The sequence below is a fragment of the Rhineura floridana genome, chromosome 8 (genome assembly GCF_030035675.1).
Source record: "Rhineura floridana isolate rRhiFlo1 chromosome 8, rRhiFlo1.hap2, whole genome shotgun sequence".
NCBI classification, from domain to species: Eukaryota; Metazoa; Chordata; class Lepidosauria; order Squamata; family Rhineuridae; genus Rhineura; species Rhineura floridana.
The window spans coordinates 14,597,562-14,615,853 of NC_084487.1; the positions used below are offsets into that span (position 1 = coordinate 14,597,562).

The 18,292-nt window shown below is 44.1% G+C and overlaps 1 protein-coding gene across 7 annotated transcripts in view; it reads right to left on the reverse strand.

Annotated features, from left to right (window-relative positions):
- The window catches only part of USP6NL (USP6 N-terminal like), a 189,677-nt gene that overhangs the window by 53,971 nt on the left and 117,414 nt on the right, over positions 1-18,292 (reverse strand). For all 7 annotated transcript variants that reach the window (XM_061638338.1, XM_061638340.1, XM_061638339.1 and 4 more), the window contains 2 exons: positions 12,105-12,144; positions 1,174-1,254 (listed from right to left, as the gene is read on the reverse strand). In XM_061638338.1, coding sequence (XP_061494322.1) covers positions 1,174-1,254; positions 12,105-12,144 — 121 coding nt within the window. The remainder of the gene's footprint in view (positions 1-1,173; positions 1,255-12,104; positions 12,145-18,292) is intronic.

The window sequence follows — 18,292 nt, forward strand, 5'->3', positions numbered from 1 at the left end:
TAGCCAATGACCTGTGTTTGTGTGTCTTGCATACTGTATACCATTTTAGCTGTATAAGTGTATTACACACCACCCTTCATCAAAAAATTATTCTAGGGCTGTTCACGATAATACAACAATTAAAAATACAACTGCAAAAACACTGTAAAACACTGAGATAGATACAGCAGGTAAAAGCATACAAGCATCATCCTTAAAAGCCCAGGTAAATGAAAGGGTTTTCGCCTGGTACCTAAAAAATAAGGTTTGGTGCTAAGTAAGCTCCCCCGGGAAGACTATATTATAACTGGGGCACCACAGCCACAAAAGCCCTAGTTGACATCTGCATCTCCACTGAAGGCAGTGGCACTCTGCAGATCTTAAAGTGCTGGCAGGCTGGGAAGGTTGTTAAAAACTCCTTCAGTTACCTACATAGAATTCCCCCCTATTCTTGACAATTTGCTGAGATGGAACAAGAGACTCAGCAGAGTACAACGGCTCACTCTTAGGAGAAGAGTCAGGTCACAAACTATGCTGGAAGTTTTCAAGATCTATCTGGAAGACACAGACAAGGGTTCTTTATGACTTAACCAAACCTCAGCGAGTGACCAGTGCTCAAAAAGCTTCTAACAGCCTGACTTGGTCCTTTGGGCTATTATTAAAGTATGCTGTTTTCTCATCTAGCCTAGTTATAACACAAATGCACAGAAAGGTATGTGTATTTTCTGAGATGTTACCCTTTTTATAATAATAATAATAATAAAATTTTATTTTTAGGCCGCCTATCTGGCCGAATGAACGGCATGTATGCGTTCCAAAATCTTGCAGCATAAGGAGCACAACACAAACCGGAGGTGGGGGGAGAGATGTAGGCACACGTGTGAGAGAAAAAATAGGATGAATGTTTTAAGTGAAGATTAAAAATCCTTTAAGTGAAACTTCATGAGTTTCTGCTTATGTACACCATCTCCATTCCTACTGCACAATTATTTCCTAAGCAATTATTCTTCTGAAGCTGAACTTCCAATGCAATGCAGCTCTTGGAAACTAGCTGAATGGAAGTCGTTTTGTGCATTTGTTGTTTAAAATGAATGCTGTAATGATAGAGAAAAATGAAAGCCCAAGACTATGGTACTCAATTCAATACAGTTGCATTCAGTAAATGCAACTGCCCATGGAAACACTTAGCTTTACCTTTTCCGTGCTCTTGTATTTCTCCCAGCTTTTCAACATCTTCAGCCATTTTGTAGTTCTTTCAATTTCAAGCTGCTTTTGCTGAAATAAAATTAGACTTTATTATTCCGCTTCACCTCACTTCGAGTACCAAAGACTTTTTAGAGATTTACAAGTTTAGGAACAGACACAGATACGAATGCATTTCATATCAAGAAAACTCAAGGGCAGATATTTTAACTAAAATGCAAATTTTAAAGCTATCTTTAAGGAAGACATTGGTGCCCGTCCCCCTTTAACATGATGCTCTTTCACTTATCAAATCTGACCAATACAAAGGGGTTAAGAAAAAGTTAAAAAAAAAAAAGCATACAGTAGGGCCCTGCTTACCGGCACTTCGCATTCCGGCGTTCCGCTAATGCGGCGGCTTTCAATTAGGGGAAATTCCCCGTTTTAAAGCCGTTTTTGTGCTTTTGCGGCATTTTCGCATTATGCTCAATGGGTTCCGCTTTACGGCAGCAGTCCGTAACGGAACCTGCCGTATAAGCGGGGCCCATCTGTATTAAATTAATTAACCAATAAGACCAGCTTACAAATCTAAGCTGAATCAGAAGTTTAAGCAATATGCCTTCAACTCACAGTAACCGTTGTGGTTTTTACATTCCCAATCAACCCTATCAAGAGGGCTCAGATAGCTTTTCTGCATATTTTATTTATATATTTATTTATTGAATTTCTATCCTACCCTTCCTCCCAAAGGAGCCCAGGATGTTGCATATATCAACTAAGAAATTTAACAACAGCAACAACAAAAAGGAGAACAGGATTCTAAAAACAGTTAAAAACATTCTATAAATACAGTTACAACTAAAAACATATTTTAAAACCATTTATGTTTTTTGATTATTATAATAAATTACTCATGTACGACCACCACCGGCTCAACCTCACAAAGTCAGCTGAAGGATTCATCTTTAAACATGGTGAGCATATCTCAGCAACTCCAATCAGTAACTATTTTTAATGCTAGTAAGTAAAACTTGCATGCTGCAAGATGAGATACGTTGCTGGTTGCCACTGGAAATCCCAGGCCCTTCCCCAATGCAAGATTGGCTTAGAACTCCAACATCCCAGCATTCTGTTCCATGTATACATGAGGAACAGAGGAAGCTGCCTTAGGCCAGGTCAGATTATTTGTCCATCTAGTACTACTGGTAGTACTGACTAGCAGTGACTCTCTAGGGCAGCCTTTCCCAACCAGTGTGCCTCCAGATGTTGTTGGACCACAACTCCCATCAGCCTCAGCCATTGGCAATGCTGGCTGAGGCTGATGGGAGTTGTGGTCCAACAACATCTGCAGGCACACTGGTTGGGAAAGCCTGCTCTAGGGTCTCAGGGAGAAGTCTTGCAAATCACCTACCTCTGGATTCTTTTAGCTGGAGAACCAGAGATTGACCCTGGGACCTTCTGGTTGCAAAACATATGCTCTAAGCTACAATCCCGTTCCGTGCCCGGTACTTCCGGGCAAAGGGGCGAGTTTGTGGCCACAGCCGAAGCTCAGGCCGCCATCGGGCGTGCACGCGGCGCGCCATAGTGACACACAGGAAGGAGGCGGGGTGGCTGAAGGCCATTTAAGGCCGCTCTGTCAGCCTCCCGCCCTCCTTTGAATTAGTGGCCCATCTAGTCCAGCATCCTGTTCTCACAGTGGCCAACCAGGTGCCTGGGGGAAGCCCGCAAGCAGGACCCGAGTGCAGGAACACTCTCCTCTCCTGAGGCTTCCGGCAGCTGGTTTACAGAAGCATACTGCCTCTGACTAGGGTGGCAGAGCACAGACATCATGGCTAGTAGCCATTGATAGCCCTGTCCTCCATGAATTTGTCTAATCCTCTTTTAAATTTAATCCTCCTTCAAATTTCAGCCTCCTGCTGCCTGTGGCCGCCACTTCTTTTGCAGAATAACCTAGAAAGATGCTCTGTCATAACGTAGCGGCCATTTGGATTGGAGCAATGCAATGTAATTACAAGAGCAGGGGCTTTTTGAGGAGGGTGGGGGGCAGCTGGAGACAGAAGGGAGGCGGCAGGAGCCTGTAGGGACCCCAGTTAGTGCTGCAACCTCACCTCCAAAACTACCTCAACTCCAAAATGCAAAGGGAACTCATCCCCCCTTTTTTCACTGTTAAGCTTCTCCCCCCCCCAAATACGTTCTTCAAACCCAGGTAAAAATATATGAACCTTTCCATCAGTTAAGTCCCATAAACCTCTGTCCTAAAACCCATTTAATCTGTGATATTCTGAGTAAACACACATAGGATTCTGCTGTATGTGTGCAATCACATGCACCCTTCCAGGGGAAGAAGTAACGAGACACTCGGGGATTTTCTCACAAGTAAGTATGCATAGAATTGGTCCAATTCATATTCTCTGAGTAAATTATTTAAACATAATGGAATTAATCACACGCAGGCTGCACATTTGCTTGCATCTTCACTTTAGCTAGTTTACAAACTGGTCTGTAGATAAGGTGCCCACCTTTTTACAGGCCTCTAGTCCTGTGCCTTTAAGGGTCATTTGATCTGCAGACATTAGAAGATGACATTGCTTAACTCCATGCCATCTAATAACTGCTGAATACGAACCTGCTATTAAAGGCACAACAACAACCCAGAAGGATATGTGGGGCCAGGGCAGCCCCCAGCAGAGGCTGCTCGGAAAAAGTGTCCCTTCCCAGCTACGCTCGAGGGCTATGGACCTTGCTTGCAGACTGCCCAGTTATGGGGGGACTCATTTTATGATGTGGTTTTTCTTTATTATGCGGTTTTCCGGATCCTATGGACGCACTGGTCCAGGGGACAATTGATTAAGACATACAGTTGGGCAGGGTTATTGGCCCCTTCCCATCATCCCCTACCTCTGCTCTCTCAGCGCCCCCCCCCGTATAGTGCCCACAGTGGCAGTGGGCAAAGTCTACCTGATTCACCATCTGTCATACAAGTGGGGTCACTCAGTGATGCCTTATGGGCAAGTGTGGCAGCTAATCTGCCTGCATTGCCGGCCGTTACACACGGTGGATTTTGAGCTGCTGAGTTTTGCCTGTTAAGTCAACTATGCAGCAGAGCATTACCTAGGGGCTGCTGTATTCTTGCATGGAGCACTTCAGCCCCTTCTTGGAGACGAGAGGGCTCAGAAGCAGTGGGGCACTACTTTCATGATTTACAGTTTACGGGTAGGGCAGACTTTGGGTGCATATTAGCACCTGATGGCACAGTTTATAGCGTAGCTATGAACTGGGGGGTTCCTTTGGCAGCTGGGGAAAGGGAAGATCCTGCCCCAGTGTTCACCTTCCAGGGTATGAAGACTGACTTTTGGACCCAGGGCTGCAGGCTCCCCTGGAAAAGCTTGAACTGTTGCAGATCAAGATCCTGCAGTTTTCAGGGGCTGGGGAAGGTGTTTGCTTCCTCCCCTTCAGGTGTTGGGGGCCTTCTACGGTGGGGGTGATGGTGCCATAACAGGGATTTCACAGCCTTACCACAAGTTCAAAGTTTTTGGCTGCCTTGTGCGCCAACCTCTGGTGGCCCCCTCCTTTCCTGCGGCGCATCAATGGTGTTTCAGTTAGAGGAAGGACCGACTCAGCTAGTCCCATGCCGCATACTGGGAGATGGGGGAAGGGAGTCAGAGATGGCCATATGCCTATCTGCTGCCCCAGCATGCTCACCAGCTATCAGAGGGCAGGAGGGGATTCCTGGGAGTTAGGGGCTGGCAGGGGCTATGCAAAGTGTGGCCTATTCCTATGAATCACGTGCTGGAATTCATCACATGGTAGGAATGTAGCTTGTCTGTCAGTGTGTCGCAAGGTAGGCTGGCAGGGGGCCTTTAGGACCATTCAGATGTCTTGGGATATGTCAGGTGCTGGCCAGCTGGCCCATGCACACCCCCATACCCCTTATCCTCATCCTCCATATTCACCTGACCCGCCAGGGATGGTTGATCAGGGAGGTGCCCTGAGACCATCATGCTTCAAAGCTCAGCAGTTGCAGGTAGCGGCCCTCACACTTAATTCGGAGCCTTCCGGATGGGGGGCGAGGGTGTTTGGGGGCCAGGTCAGACTTCCAGGCAGACCAGGGGTGCAAGAGTTAGTCCACATTATTTTACCCTCCCCCTGGACTGGACATTTCCCCATGACGGCGTCATAGTGTTTTTGGCCTGAAGCTACAGGCCTGGTTGCCTGATATTCAGGGGGAGGGATCTTCCCTTATAAAGTTTCAGTCTAGTGTCGCAGTGCCTGGGAGCAGACCCATGGTGGTTTGAGGGACATGCTCCTCCGGAATGGGGGTTGCCTACCCGGCAGTGGAATTGCCTACCTGGGACGGTCCATTTGGTTTTGGTATATGCAGGTGCACGCCATTAGGAGGTGGAAGTAGGGGGCGCATGGAATACATTCACCCTGGGGGTGAGTCTGAAGGTCCGCGACCCAACTGTTCACGATTGTTTCTGTTTTGGCAGGTTGCTGGATGGGGATGGAGCAGACGTGCAGCCTACTCTGCAGCCATGGCATGATCTCATAGGCTGGCCTTGGGGCCGCAAACGCACATTGGTTCACAGCTGGGCCTCGGATGGTGGGCCACAGTTTGGTGGCTGGGTCGACAGAGTATGCACTGGAATGGTCTCCTACCCATGTTGTTCCAGCAGGGTTCAGGGCGGAAGGTTCTGCAGGTGGTGGTCATTCCCCTGGGTGGGAATTACCTTGGTTACTGAAGGGCAAGACATGTGAGGACATGCAGTTGAGGCCACAATAGCATCTGTTCGTCTGCTGTGGTCAGACATGGAGGGCAAGGCCCTCAGTGGCAGGCATGTGAGGACATGCAGTTGAGGCCTCGGTAGCCTTGGGTCGTCTGCTGTGGTCAGACATGGAGGGCAAGGCCCTCAGTGGCAGGCATGTGAGGACATGCAGTTGAGGCCTCGGTAGCCTTGGGTCGTCTGCTGTGGTCAGACATGGAGGGCAAGGCCCTCAGTAGTAGGCATGCGTGGACATGCAGTTCGTGGGGCAACGATGGCATCTTCCAGATGGGCCTGCAGAGGGGTCTGCACGAGATTCTTATCGGGTGTGGGGTAAAGGGAGACTAAGCAGAGGCTTGTCTCCCTTTTGTGGCAAAGAAGTGCGGGAAAAGGTTTAAAGGGAAAGGGCAGCTAGGTGACACCTTTAGGCACCTTTGGGGGCGATTGGCGGTCCGGGGGCCTGCAGCTCAGGGCTATACGGCCCAGGGGGCAGAACACGGGCCACATTTGGGGCCAACGTGCCTCATCCGCTCGGAGTTTCATGGCTCCGGGGGGCGGTGATGCGGGTTGGACCCCCTACACATCTTCAGGGTGTGGCTTGAGCTGGGGTCTGGCATAGGGCAGCCCCGGGCTCAGGCAAGGTTTAGTTGCCCTATGGCTGCAAGCAGGCTTTGCCTGGATCATCAGAATGCTCCCGCACTTGATTTCCCCTCTGCAGGTTCATTATTCTAATTGATTCCGTTTAATAAAGTGGCCCATGATTCAACCCACTGAATGGTGTTTGTGTTTTATTTCGGCAATAGGCCACAATCTCTTCTCTGGCTTAGCTTTGAGCGCTATGATGAAGACATCATGCTCCAAGTTTTGAAGCTCCAAGTTTTGAAGGAAACAGGTAGCCCATGGCATCTTTTCAGACTTTAGGAATAAACAGTGTATGTTGGGCTATGTGTGCATGATGTATTTTAGAGGAAGAGGGGCAAGCATCCAGAGGTACTTCCCATTCTAGAGAGATACCCCAACTGTGAAGCAGCTACACAGAGCATCGCTCTAAATCCTGGAACATCACAATCCTATATATCATAGCAGCATCTGTGGATACAGCAGTTCCCTCCTGAAGCCTGCCCATTCCAGAAATATATTCTAATGTAACTAGCTTGACTGTACACACACAGTATGGACTAACTCCCATATAACAACTTCCAAAGTCTGATCATGCCAGTAAAAATTACAATGGAAATTATGTACTCTGTTCTTTTGCCACACCCGTAGGAATTGTGCAGTTTAGCTTAAATGCCACTATACAGCCCAATCAAAGCATTGCACTGCTAAGAGATACTAAGCAAAAACAGTTATTACAAAGACAGACATCATTATAGTAATTTTAGAGCACTTTAAAACATTTTAACAGAGCCTCTGTGCATGGTGTAATCTTTCTTTTTGCTGATAAATGCCTGTGGAAAGTTTGCATTCGTTCATCAAGCAAAGCCCACTCAACGAAAACATTCTGCAGAGGTGTTTAGCAAAAGTCTTATCTGGAGCCCTACAATTTTAAAGCAACTTCTTATTATGTTAAGCAGAGACACTTCCCACTAATGCATAGCCTCAGAGAAATCAGCAGACAGCACACACTAGACTTGCACAAGAGGATGTGCAAGAAACATGCCTTTTAGTGACAGTTTTGTTCCCCGGTTAGTTGACTGCACCATAAATTGTGGGCAACGTTTGAATATTACTTTCTAAGGCAACTCTTCCCAAACATGCGATATCCAGGGCAATTTTTTTTCCTGGCTTAAAAATTGGAGAGACACTACACTGAAAAAGATTTCAACAGCTCCCAGAGCAAAGAGCTAATATCCTTTTGCAACTCCTGGATAGCAGTAGAGCTAAAATGGATTTCTAGTACCCTGTTCTCTCCTTTGGACAAGTCAGTCTGGGATCTCCTTACTCCCTTCATCTAGATGACATTATTTCCCATGTATTGGCTGGGAGATGTGAGGGAGGTCAATGCTGCAAAGTACCTTCACCCTTTAAGGGAAATGTAGTAGTGGCTGCGTTACACATAGTTACTTCATTTTTCAAGGAACATTAACGTGTCCCAGCACATCACTTTTGCTCATCTTGCTTCTACATACTTGGGGTTAGTTTGGAGCAACCACATATAATTATACTAGTGCAGAAAGCTCTTCACTGGCTACCAGGATGTCACTGAGTTAAGTTCAAGCGATAAAGCCCCAATCTAGGACCAGCTTACTTGAAGGTCTGCCTTGCCCCCTATATATCCGTCAGACCACTGCCATAATCTGGAGACGCCCTCCTGACTGTCCCATAGTTATTTCACATTAATTTAATTTCTATGTGAACTAAGGCCTTTAGCATAGTGGCACCAATATTTTGGAACACTATTGAAATCTGACAAGCACCTACAACACTGATTTTTTGTTGCCTGCTGAAAATGCTTTTACTTTGCTAGGAGTTTTTAGAGAATTAATTCAATTCAGTGTTGGTCATTTGTTCTGTAATTTTACTGCTTTTTGATGTTTAAATTTTTTTACTGCACACCATAATATTTTTCTTATGCTTTGGCAGTTTATAAACACTCTTGTAAATAAAATAATTGTCCCCAAAGAGCTTTCCTACTTATGTACCCTGACATCTTACGTAGTGTTAGTATAGCTAGCCTTCACAAACGTTGATACTCTGCCCATAAGTAACAAACAGACAGATGTTCAAGTACACATTTGTTTAAAAGGTTTATTTCCGTGGTTTATTGTAAACTTTTATTTTTAATCAAGTTGCGATTTCTGAGCACTGACTGAGAGACAGAGAGAAAAAGGCTTCATAACCACAACAAGAAAGACAGAGAACATAAAAGGCTTCATAACCACAATGGACATAAGGTTGGGAACATGCAACATTTTTATGCTTTTCTTGGGGTGTCAAATGATAAGAGAGAAGCTCTGACCATAGTTCTTAAACTTTTTTGTAAAGACAGTTCATTGGTCTCTAATCACCTCACTCACCTGTTTATTATGTTCTACAGATGATCAAAACACTCCACTGCATAATTAGAGCAAATGCTGAATAATTGGTAATTTAGCACATCTGTCATGTAAATATTTTACACCCCAGTTTTATCATTTCTGAAATGATTGGATGCATTAAATACAGATTTAAAAAATCTGGGTTTAGTCTTGTGTGCAAGACTATAGATTAGCAGGAAGGAACACACAACATATGAGGGGGGGGCACCACACCCATATGCATTGCTTCCCACACTCATATGCATTGCTTCCAAGAAGCAGTACTTAACTCTGTGTGGATGAAACTGGCCCGACAGACTTCCTCTATGCCTGGGGTGACAGATCCATGGCCCTCCAGATGTTGGACTCAAAGTCCCCTCAGCCTCAGTTAGCACGGCCAATAGTCAGGGATGATGGAAATTATAGCCCAGCAACATCTGGGGGGAGGCATAGGTTTCCCACCCCTATATTATGAGAATGCTCAATGTGGAGCATTTCATCAAGGTCAGAAGTAGCTGTCCTAGATCTAATTTCACAGCATATGTTTGAACAGGAAACAACTCAGGACCTATAACACTGTGAACTCTTCCTATCTACAAACTTTCATCATTTTGATCTGAAAGTCAAATTCTATGCAAACTAGGAGGAAAATCTCTGGCAAAATGAGGACAAATATTAAAGATCAGTTGGCTATGAAGTTAGAAACCTTACAAAAAAGGATACGTTGACAGAATTATGAGGTTTTCAACACATTCAGCCCTAAATTCTCCAGGGGTTTTTTTAAGTAGTAAGAAAAAGCCCTAGTATGTTCTACTCTCTCAGACATTAGAAGGAAATAACTTCTCGATCTTCAGATACGAGCAGAACCTTTCGGAGGACATTTAAGTTAGCAGAGAGCATCCTGAAGTAGCCAGAGACCCAAGTGTCATTTAAAGAGGCTTAATTAAGTGGAAGCTCAGCAAGCAGTTGCAAAAAGAACCCAAGTGGCTCTTCCACCTTCCCAGACTAGCAGGGCTCAGCAGCTGCTTGGCAAATGACCTTTCAGTTGATCCTAGGAGTGTTAACAGCTCTATGAGGAGTATATAAGCTGCCTTCTTTAGAAACTCAATGCCAAATAAACATCAAGGGCAAGGACAGAAAGAAGAAACTCGCATCTAAGTGGCAAGGTAGTTTTGAGAATCTTCATAAGACAGACATTAGAACCAAGGGAATTGAGTTTAATAGGAATATCTAATACACACACAGCTAAATTTCCCTCACAGCAGCCTCTGTTGTAGTTCAGCTGAATGGAATGCATGATGTAATCTGTAAAATGCCCAGAGAGTGGTGGAATTTGCTGACAGAAGTGGGCCTTAAGCACACAAAGTTTGGGCCAAAACCCCCCACACATTATGCGACATAAATGAGCCTCATTGTGCAAAGTTTTCAGTTAAAAGGAGACAGAGTGAGGACATGAGCTGCAGTTCTGCCTACATTGCAGGATAGGACAGTTATATGACGTGGTGTAAAATGCCATCTCTTTGCCCAGCAACTAAATCCCCTCCAAATACAAAAAATGATGCAACTCAACCTTAAAGCTATTGGCTGCCGCTCACCCGAGACCTACCACTGCTTCAAATGACTGACAGGCTGATCCACTTTGATTCTGACATTTGCACCTAGGAGAGGCCTCTCTGCCCGATTTTCAAAAAGTTTATTCCGGTGTCCAGACGTGGGCTCAAAAGGTGCTCATAAAGGAACAACAGAAGCAAGTCTATCCTAGCCACTTCTTGATGACTTTGTAAAGTAAAATATTCTAGCATCTAACTTGCAGTCAACATTGTAGTTTGAGAAGCAGGGGACTTTGGGTTTATTCAGGGTCAGCAACTGTCTGATACAGGACTTGGGGATGCAACTACTGCAATCCTTCTTGCTGCAAAGCGGAGCCGGGACCCACTGTACAGCCTTTGCTGCTTCTGGGTCCCTTTCTGGGCACTGGCAGGGTCCACCTGAGTGGAAATGGCTGGGGCGTCTGCTTCCTGAGCTGAGCCGCCTTCTGTTGATACCTGGATGGCCATCTGCCGCATAGGCTCTCTTCTGCTTCACTGCTGAGCTTGGTGCCAGTAGAATCACAGGAGAAGACTTTCGCTTCTCTCACATCTTCTTTCAAAAGGTGTTCTTTATTTCCTTGGGGGGCAGGGAGGGGGTTCTTATGCCAAATGCTTATGCCTAATTATTTTTATTAATAATTTATTTATTGACTTCTGCACATTGTCTCAAAGCGATGTGCAGCAAAAACAGCAACATCAAATGAGAGTCTGCCTTCCCAAATGGAGTCAGGGTGTCATCTGGGGATCAAGGGGGAGACCTGTCATCCTCCAGCCCCAGATCAGGTGCCTTCCCCAAGCTGGCTGATCTCCTCTCAGTTCACGAAGGGAAGCAGAATGAATGCAGTGTTCATTCAGAAAAGAGATACAGGCTTAGGTATCAACCCAACAGTGCGCAAGTTAGTCAACGAGTTGGAAAGCCAACTAATTAAGTATCAATCTATTGTTTCTAAATAATGATTTTCCGCTGTTCCTTTAGTGCTCAGTACAGCTCACATGGTACAGTACATGCTTTGCATGAAGAAAGCCCCACCTTCAATCCCTGCAATTCTGGGTACAGCTGGAAATGACTTCTGTTGAAAACCCTGTAGAGCCGCTGCCAGTTAGTGAAGACAAGGGATGCCAGGGGTAGCCAATGTGGTACCTCCAGATGACTGTAGTCCAACTTCCATCACCCCGACCGCTGGCCACGCTGGCTGGAACTAAGGGGAGCTGGAGCCAAACATCATCTGGAGGGAACTACATTGGCTAAACACTGAGCCAGATGGACAAATGGTCTGCTTCAGAGTAAGGCACTTTCTACATCCCAGTTTCAATTTCCAACATCTCCAGTTATGGAATCTCATGTGGAAGGGCTGACCCCTCCCTGAGACCCTGAAGAGCCACTTTCATTCAGAGCAGATAGCAATACTGGCCTGAGTCACCATCTGAGTCAGTGCAAACAGCTTCATATGTTCAATGGTCTGCCGCCCAAGAACTTAACAGATCTACCCTTGTTTAATTTCAGCAGCAGTATGCCACTGAGTGCGCCGAGAATATTCACTGATAATTTACACAACAGATGAGGAACTTACCCTCTCTGATGCAGCATCATGGACAGGTAACTCCTCTTGGCTAAAAAGAAAGGGAAACGGACTATTACTCCTTCTGAATTTGAACAGAATGACATTTTCCAACAGATCGCTACTAATGGGGTATAGCACAGAAGTTGAAGAGTTGAGAGTTAATTGCAAAATATTATGCCACAATGATGTACGATAATAGACCACTTTAAATCTTTGATTGTAATCCTGTGCACACTTATAAGGGAGCAAGCCCCACTGAACTCAGTAAGAGCTACTGAGGAAAAGTGCACAGGGTTGGGCTGTTTGTATTGCATAATATTCTGCAGTATATTTGTGTGTGCCCAAACTGTGGTCCATAAACTTCATTTAGGTGGTCTGTGGCATGTCTGCATATTTTTGGTTGAAGATGGGAGACAGCACATCCATCATATTAAATATTCATATTGATTTTTAACTCCACTTAACGACTTTTCTGCCTGCTGTAGCAATTGTAATGTGCTGTGCTACATGCTGTATAATTTTAATTGTATCTTTATTGCTTCTTTTATTTCTTACCATGTATTTTACTGTATTATAGTTTTAATTTGGTGGAAATACAATATATAAGAAATAAAAGAAGCAATAAAAATACAATTTAAAGATCATACAGCATCTAGCACATCACATTTCCGTTGCAATTGCTACAACAGGCAGAAAAACCATTAAGTGGCCTGCGAAGACCTTTAGCAATTTTCAAGTGGTCCATGAGAAAAAGTTTGGGAACCACTGTTCTACAAAGCCTTTGAACAGAAACATCCATGGGCCTACAAAGCCAGAGAAGATCAAATGAAGAACAGACAAATAAAGTATTAGAAACACAGGTCAAATATTTACTTGGACTGCATTCGAAATATATTCCGACTCAAAAAGTTCCAGTTGTGGAATACTTGAAATTAACGGCGTCGACAAATTCTTGCATGCTGTTGAATGTCTGGTAAGACAATTTTAAATGCAGATCACTACCCAGTGAATCATCACGGTAGATGATTGTACAACCATACATATTTTAAACATTTGTGTCCAAGACTCAAGACACACACAAAAATGTTCAAGTCAGAAGTTAAGATGAAAACTAATTTCATTGTAAGCATCCCAGTAGGCTTAGTCCTTTACTATCATAATGGAAAACAGGCAATTTCAGGCTATGAAGAACATGCTTACTTTACTTTTAGAATTAAACCATTAGGCTGATTTATACATTCACCCAGCCAAGGACTGAACCTCTGTATTGAAAAAAATAGATACTTCTTTCCACTCTGTGTGTAAATGCTGTGCATGCATGCGCGCACATGTATGCATACACAGGTTTGATGTGCCCAATCTCCCTCCCCTATTTTCACCACTACCACCCAAACCTCATGAACAGAAAAGATTGCTTGAACCAGATCTACACATACACACGGAGGAGCATCTGGCTCCCACAATGTCCGTTACCTGAGTTTTTAAAAAATATTTGCTAAATGACGATGTTCAGTGGACTACATTTTGGCTAAATAAGCTGAGATATGGATGAGTCTTGTGCCCATACATGCATCCCCTTCCTTTCTTTCTCAACACACCATGATTAAACCCGGAAGTCTTCTCTTAATCATAGTCTCCTGTTTCAGTCAAATCAGGAAAAACAATGGGTAGCAACCAATGCTAGTCCTACTCAGAGTAGACCCACTGAAGTTAATAAACATGACTAAGGTTAATTAATTTCAGTGGGTCTACTCTGAGTGGGAATTAGTTGAATAGAACCCTTTACCAGGTTCAGAACAAACCAGGATCTTACACCAAGTTCAAACTGTAGTTTAAGATCCTGACTTATTCCCAACCTCGTAGCCATAGTCCCTCAGTCCAGATTTTATGGGGAACAATTGTTAATTGAAGACTTCTTGGCTTATAGTAGTGCACTGAGAAGTGAAGGAAGGAGCAGCACAAGAACACAACATGCTGGGGAAGGGGCTCATGCTCATCTCGGCTTATTAAGCCAACATATAATTGTCCATATTGGGCCAATGACTTTCGGATGCGTCAGAATTCGAACTGGTTTTTAACTGATCACTACTTTCTACATTGGCTTGTGACTGAGGGTTTCTTGTCTTCTCTGCTGCTTTGCAGTACCTCACCTTCTTCAATCTGCTGGTGCTGCCTGCTAAACCGTGGTTTGACAGTCCTTCACTTTTGCTCTCTGCTTGTAACACAATGTGGTCTGAATTGTGCAGGTGAAATGGGAGGATGGCCATGGCAAGGCGGGAATTATCTGGCGATACTGTGCTATGAATTTTTTTCTCTCAGCTGCAAAGAAAACCTCCATCTAAGTCTCAGCATACAGTAAATAAAATGCAAGTTTCATAAAGGATGATTTGAAGTCCACTATTAATTCAGATTCTTGTTATTAATTTACTAATACAGCTTACTGCTAACTGGCCACTCACATGGTTCATGTGAGTTCATGCATGTTCTTATTCCAGCAAGCAAGCCATGAGCTTGGACTAGATTGTATTCCTTTTACTCTGCCACTTCTCCTGCTGCCATTTCATGAGTTGCTTTAATAATTTAGTATTGCCAGTTGGTGCATTGTTTAAAATGGGAGTGCGCTGTCTGTGCAGTACAGCTGCCATGGGGATGCTGATCCCCACTGTCAAGTTTCCCAAAACCTAGATCTATTGTTTTGTGGAAATGACAATGCTGAATCTTGCCCATCAGTCACTGCTTTTCCACACCACCTGCATCATCTGTTCAGCTTCAGCTGAGTTTGTTAGGTAGGTAGGTAGGTAGGTAGGTAGGTAGAAAGATTGCAGTATCCAAATTCCACATCTTGAATTCTTTCCTAAAAGCTATAGCAGGGGTGGTGGTGGTTGGGGAATTAGGCCAATATATGCTAATCCCCACATAACATGTGAACTAGCTCTCAATCTCTCTCTCTCTCTGGTATTTTATTGTACTTATCACCAATAGGCTGCAACAATACAATACTAAAGAAACAAGAGTGATTACCAAGGGAACCACTACCACCGCCCATTTTGTTGTACTTCTAATAATAAATCTAAGGTTCTTAGTATTTGTCAGCTGTGAGAAAGGACTGTCGTTCAGTGGCAGAACAGCTGCTTTGTGTGCAGAAGGTCTCAGGTTCAATACCAACATCTCCACGTAAAACTGGGAAAAGCAATCCTGGAGAGCTGCTGCCAGTCAGTGTACACAACACTGAGATAGATGAACCCATGGCCTCACTCAGTTTAAGACAGCTTCCTATGTTAGGAGCATGGGGATGAAGTTACTTAAACAAGATATTTATGGTGGTAATTAAATAGTGCTAACAGTATCAGGACAAGTTTATAAGTGTTATCGGGTGATTTAATGAAATGACTGAACATGCACCAAAGGCTACTGTAGCTTAAAAGTCTAAATTGTGTCTGCATGGAAAGCAATTACATTTACAGCTATCACTGATGTTCTACTGATTTTAGCTTAGATCATCCCAACTTTAAAGTGAATTTAAGCTCCACATATCCAGATGAGAAACAGGCTAAAAACAGAATCTAAACTAAAATGTCAGATCCTTAAAAGTTCAATCTTGCTTGCTAAAAGAACCTGAAGATATTACAATGCTTTCACAAAATCCTACATTTTTAGTTGTAACCACTGCCTACTTTAAGAGAAGTGTTCTGTGTTCTAACAGAGATATCTAACTACAGTAAAACTCCCGTGCCACATCAATTATGAATGCCAGGCATTGCCTCTTTTCCAACCACCTCTTCCATGTAATGCAAAAAGCCACATTTGAAAAGTACTTCTGTATGTCACTGTGAGGCCTTACTTAAGCTTAACTTCTTTCACTGAAACCAAAGAGTTTTAAAAGCATTCAGCATTGGCTGGGGTTGTACCCTTTCTAAATAAAAACAAATCAATATGCCTTTCAGAAGCGCAGCGATAGGTGCGTGTGTTTTGTTCACACTTGTCTCTACCACAATATAAACCCGCTTGGAAAAATAGATCCCAAGACTAAGGACAGGGAGTTCAGCCCCTGGTGTACTGAGCTCATGGGAAGTAGCTCTGTTAAAATATGGCACGCAGAAGGCAAAAGTAGAAGGTCAGGCTAATTCTGCACTACTATCTACAACTGCTTTATGTTGGACTGTGAGTACAGCTCAAACAAGGACTACAATAAAGGACCTTATGCTTTACAGCTTCCTTGATCTGTTGAAAGAAATGTACTTTTACTTATTTGGGCTTATATGTTGCACTCCCCCGGAGTCTTATCACGGGTGCCAATATGTTAAGTTTTTTTTAAAAAAAAAACTGTACATTTTAAATGCACCATCCTGCATGTACACACATAGCCCATTTGCCAATTTTTGCCCAGGCATAAAAATTGTAAATTGCTTTCAAAATGTGTTCAAGCAAGGACTTTGGCAAACTTCCAGGAGATGTACTGTGCTGCCTTCAAGTTGATTCTGACTTATAGTGACCTTATTAACAGGGTTTTCATTAGGCTGAGAGGCAGTGACTGGCCCAAGGTCACCCAGTGAGCTTCATGGCTATGTGGGGATTCGAACCCTGGTCTCCCAGGTCGTAGTCCAACACCTCAACCACTACACCACACTGGCTCCAGCTGGCAGTTGCGGGCAAGGAAGGGGCTGGCTTGTGCAGCTGTAGCAAGCTGACCAGGCCCTAGCTGGCTGGGGAGGACTAGCCTCAGAGGGAGGCAATGGCAAACCCCCTCTGAATACCACTTAGCATGAAGACCCTATTCATAGGGTAGCCATAAGTCAGGATCGATTTGAAGGCAGTCCATTTCTAGGAGAAGAGACTTGCTTACATGTTGATCAGCTGCTGAAAACATATTGCTATGGTTCTTTAAAGCTTCTCAAGACAGTGGTACTGCATGGACACTCTTTGCTTGATCCGTCACCTCTAAGACCATTGCACATTTTAATCAAGCGAACAAAGTGTGGTAAAATGCACATCTCCAAACTACAAAGCAGATGCATATCAAGAATCCTCAGCCACTCACACCTCTCTAGCATGTTTGCATCATGGAGTTGTCTGGAGACCAGCACCATACCCCTCACTTTGAACCCAGCGCAAAGATGGTAACATGTATGTTACTAAAATGTGTGTACTGGTAATAAGGAAGCATAAGACTAAGAACTGCAAGGCCTCACAGAGGCATCTGTAGTGTTAACTGTTTATGATTTATTTCAGGCCCAGTATCTAGCAGAGTGAGATGCATACTGTCTTCCTTCACCCACACCCAATCTGGTATTTTAGTAAGCACCTGCTTGCAAAAGAGTCATAGGCTACAGGCCCTATTGCTCCCTGCCAATTACACCATCCATTTCTCCTCTTATTTCAGATATTCCTTCTAAAGTAGATAAATACAGTAGTTGTGCATGAACAGAGTGGTGAAAGTGCTGTTGTATCAGTGGGAAAGTCCACTATGGAATTTTTTGATCTATGAAGCCAGAGAACGCCAGGCTTTAAATCTCCTGTTTGTACAGTTTTTCAATTCCTCTCTCTCTCTCCTCCTTGGTGTACACACTCCTTCCCACACCACAATTCCCAAGTGGCTTGGCTGTTTGCAGGCATAGTCTGCCTACACAAATCAACCTCTGTTGGTGCAGCTTATGAATATATTAGCAACAGGAGTCTGCACGGCTCTGTGAATTATGCAGGCCCACTGGTTGCATAACGGCAAACACGGGGCAATCAGAAAGGAGGGAGGAGAGTTCAAAGTTTCCCCATATCCTAACAGACAAAGGATACGGGCTCATGGTCCATCTCCAGGCCACTTGTCTTCAAGTGGTAGTGGAATCCCACATGTTGAACATATCCCAAGTCCACACTATTGATACTACCACCATCTGTGTTTTGTTTAAGAGAGACAAGGAAAAGACCAAAGAATGAAATACAGACTGACCAGGGGCTGCCTTTAAAATGTAGACAGATGAATTTCAGCAAAAATAGCTTCTCTCATCCCTACAAGCGACACCTATAAAATCTCCTTTCTGTTGCACATAAAGGAGGTCTGCTGTCCTCCTTCATATCTGGTCATCTTGGAAAGATATTAAAGGCAGATATATAGGCTAGAAAACAAAGTGGATCCCAGGTTTTAAAAGGCTGAAGACAACTGATGCAGCCCATTGCTATAATATAGTGGAAGGTCCCAGATC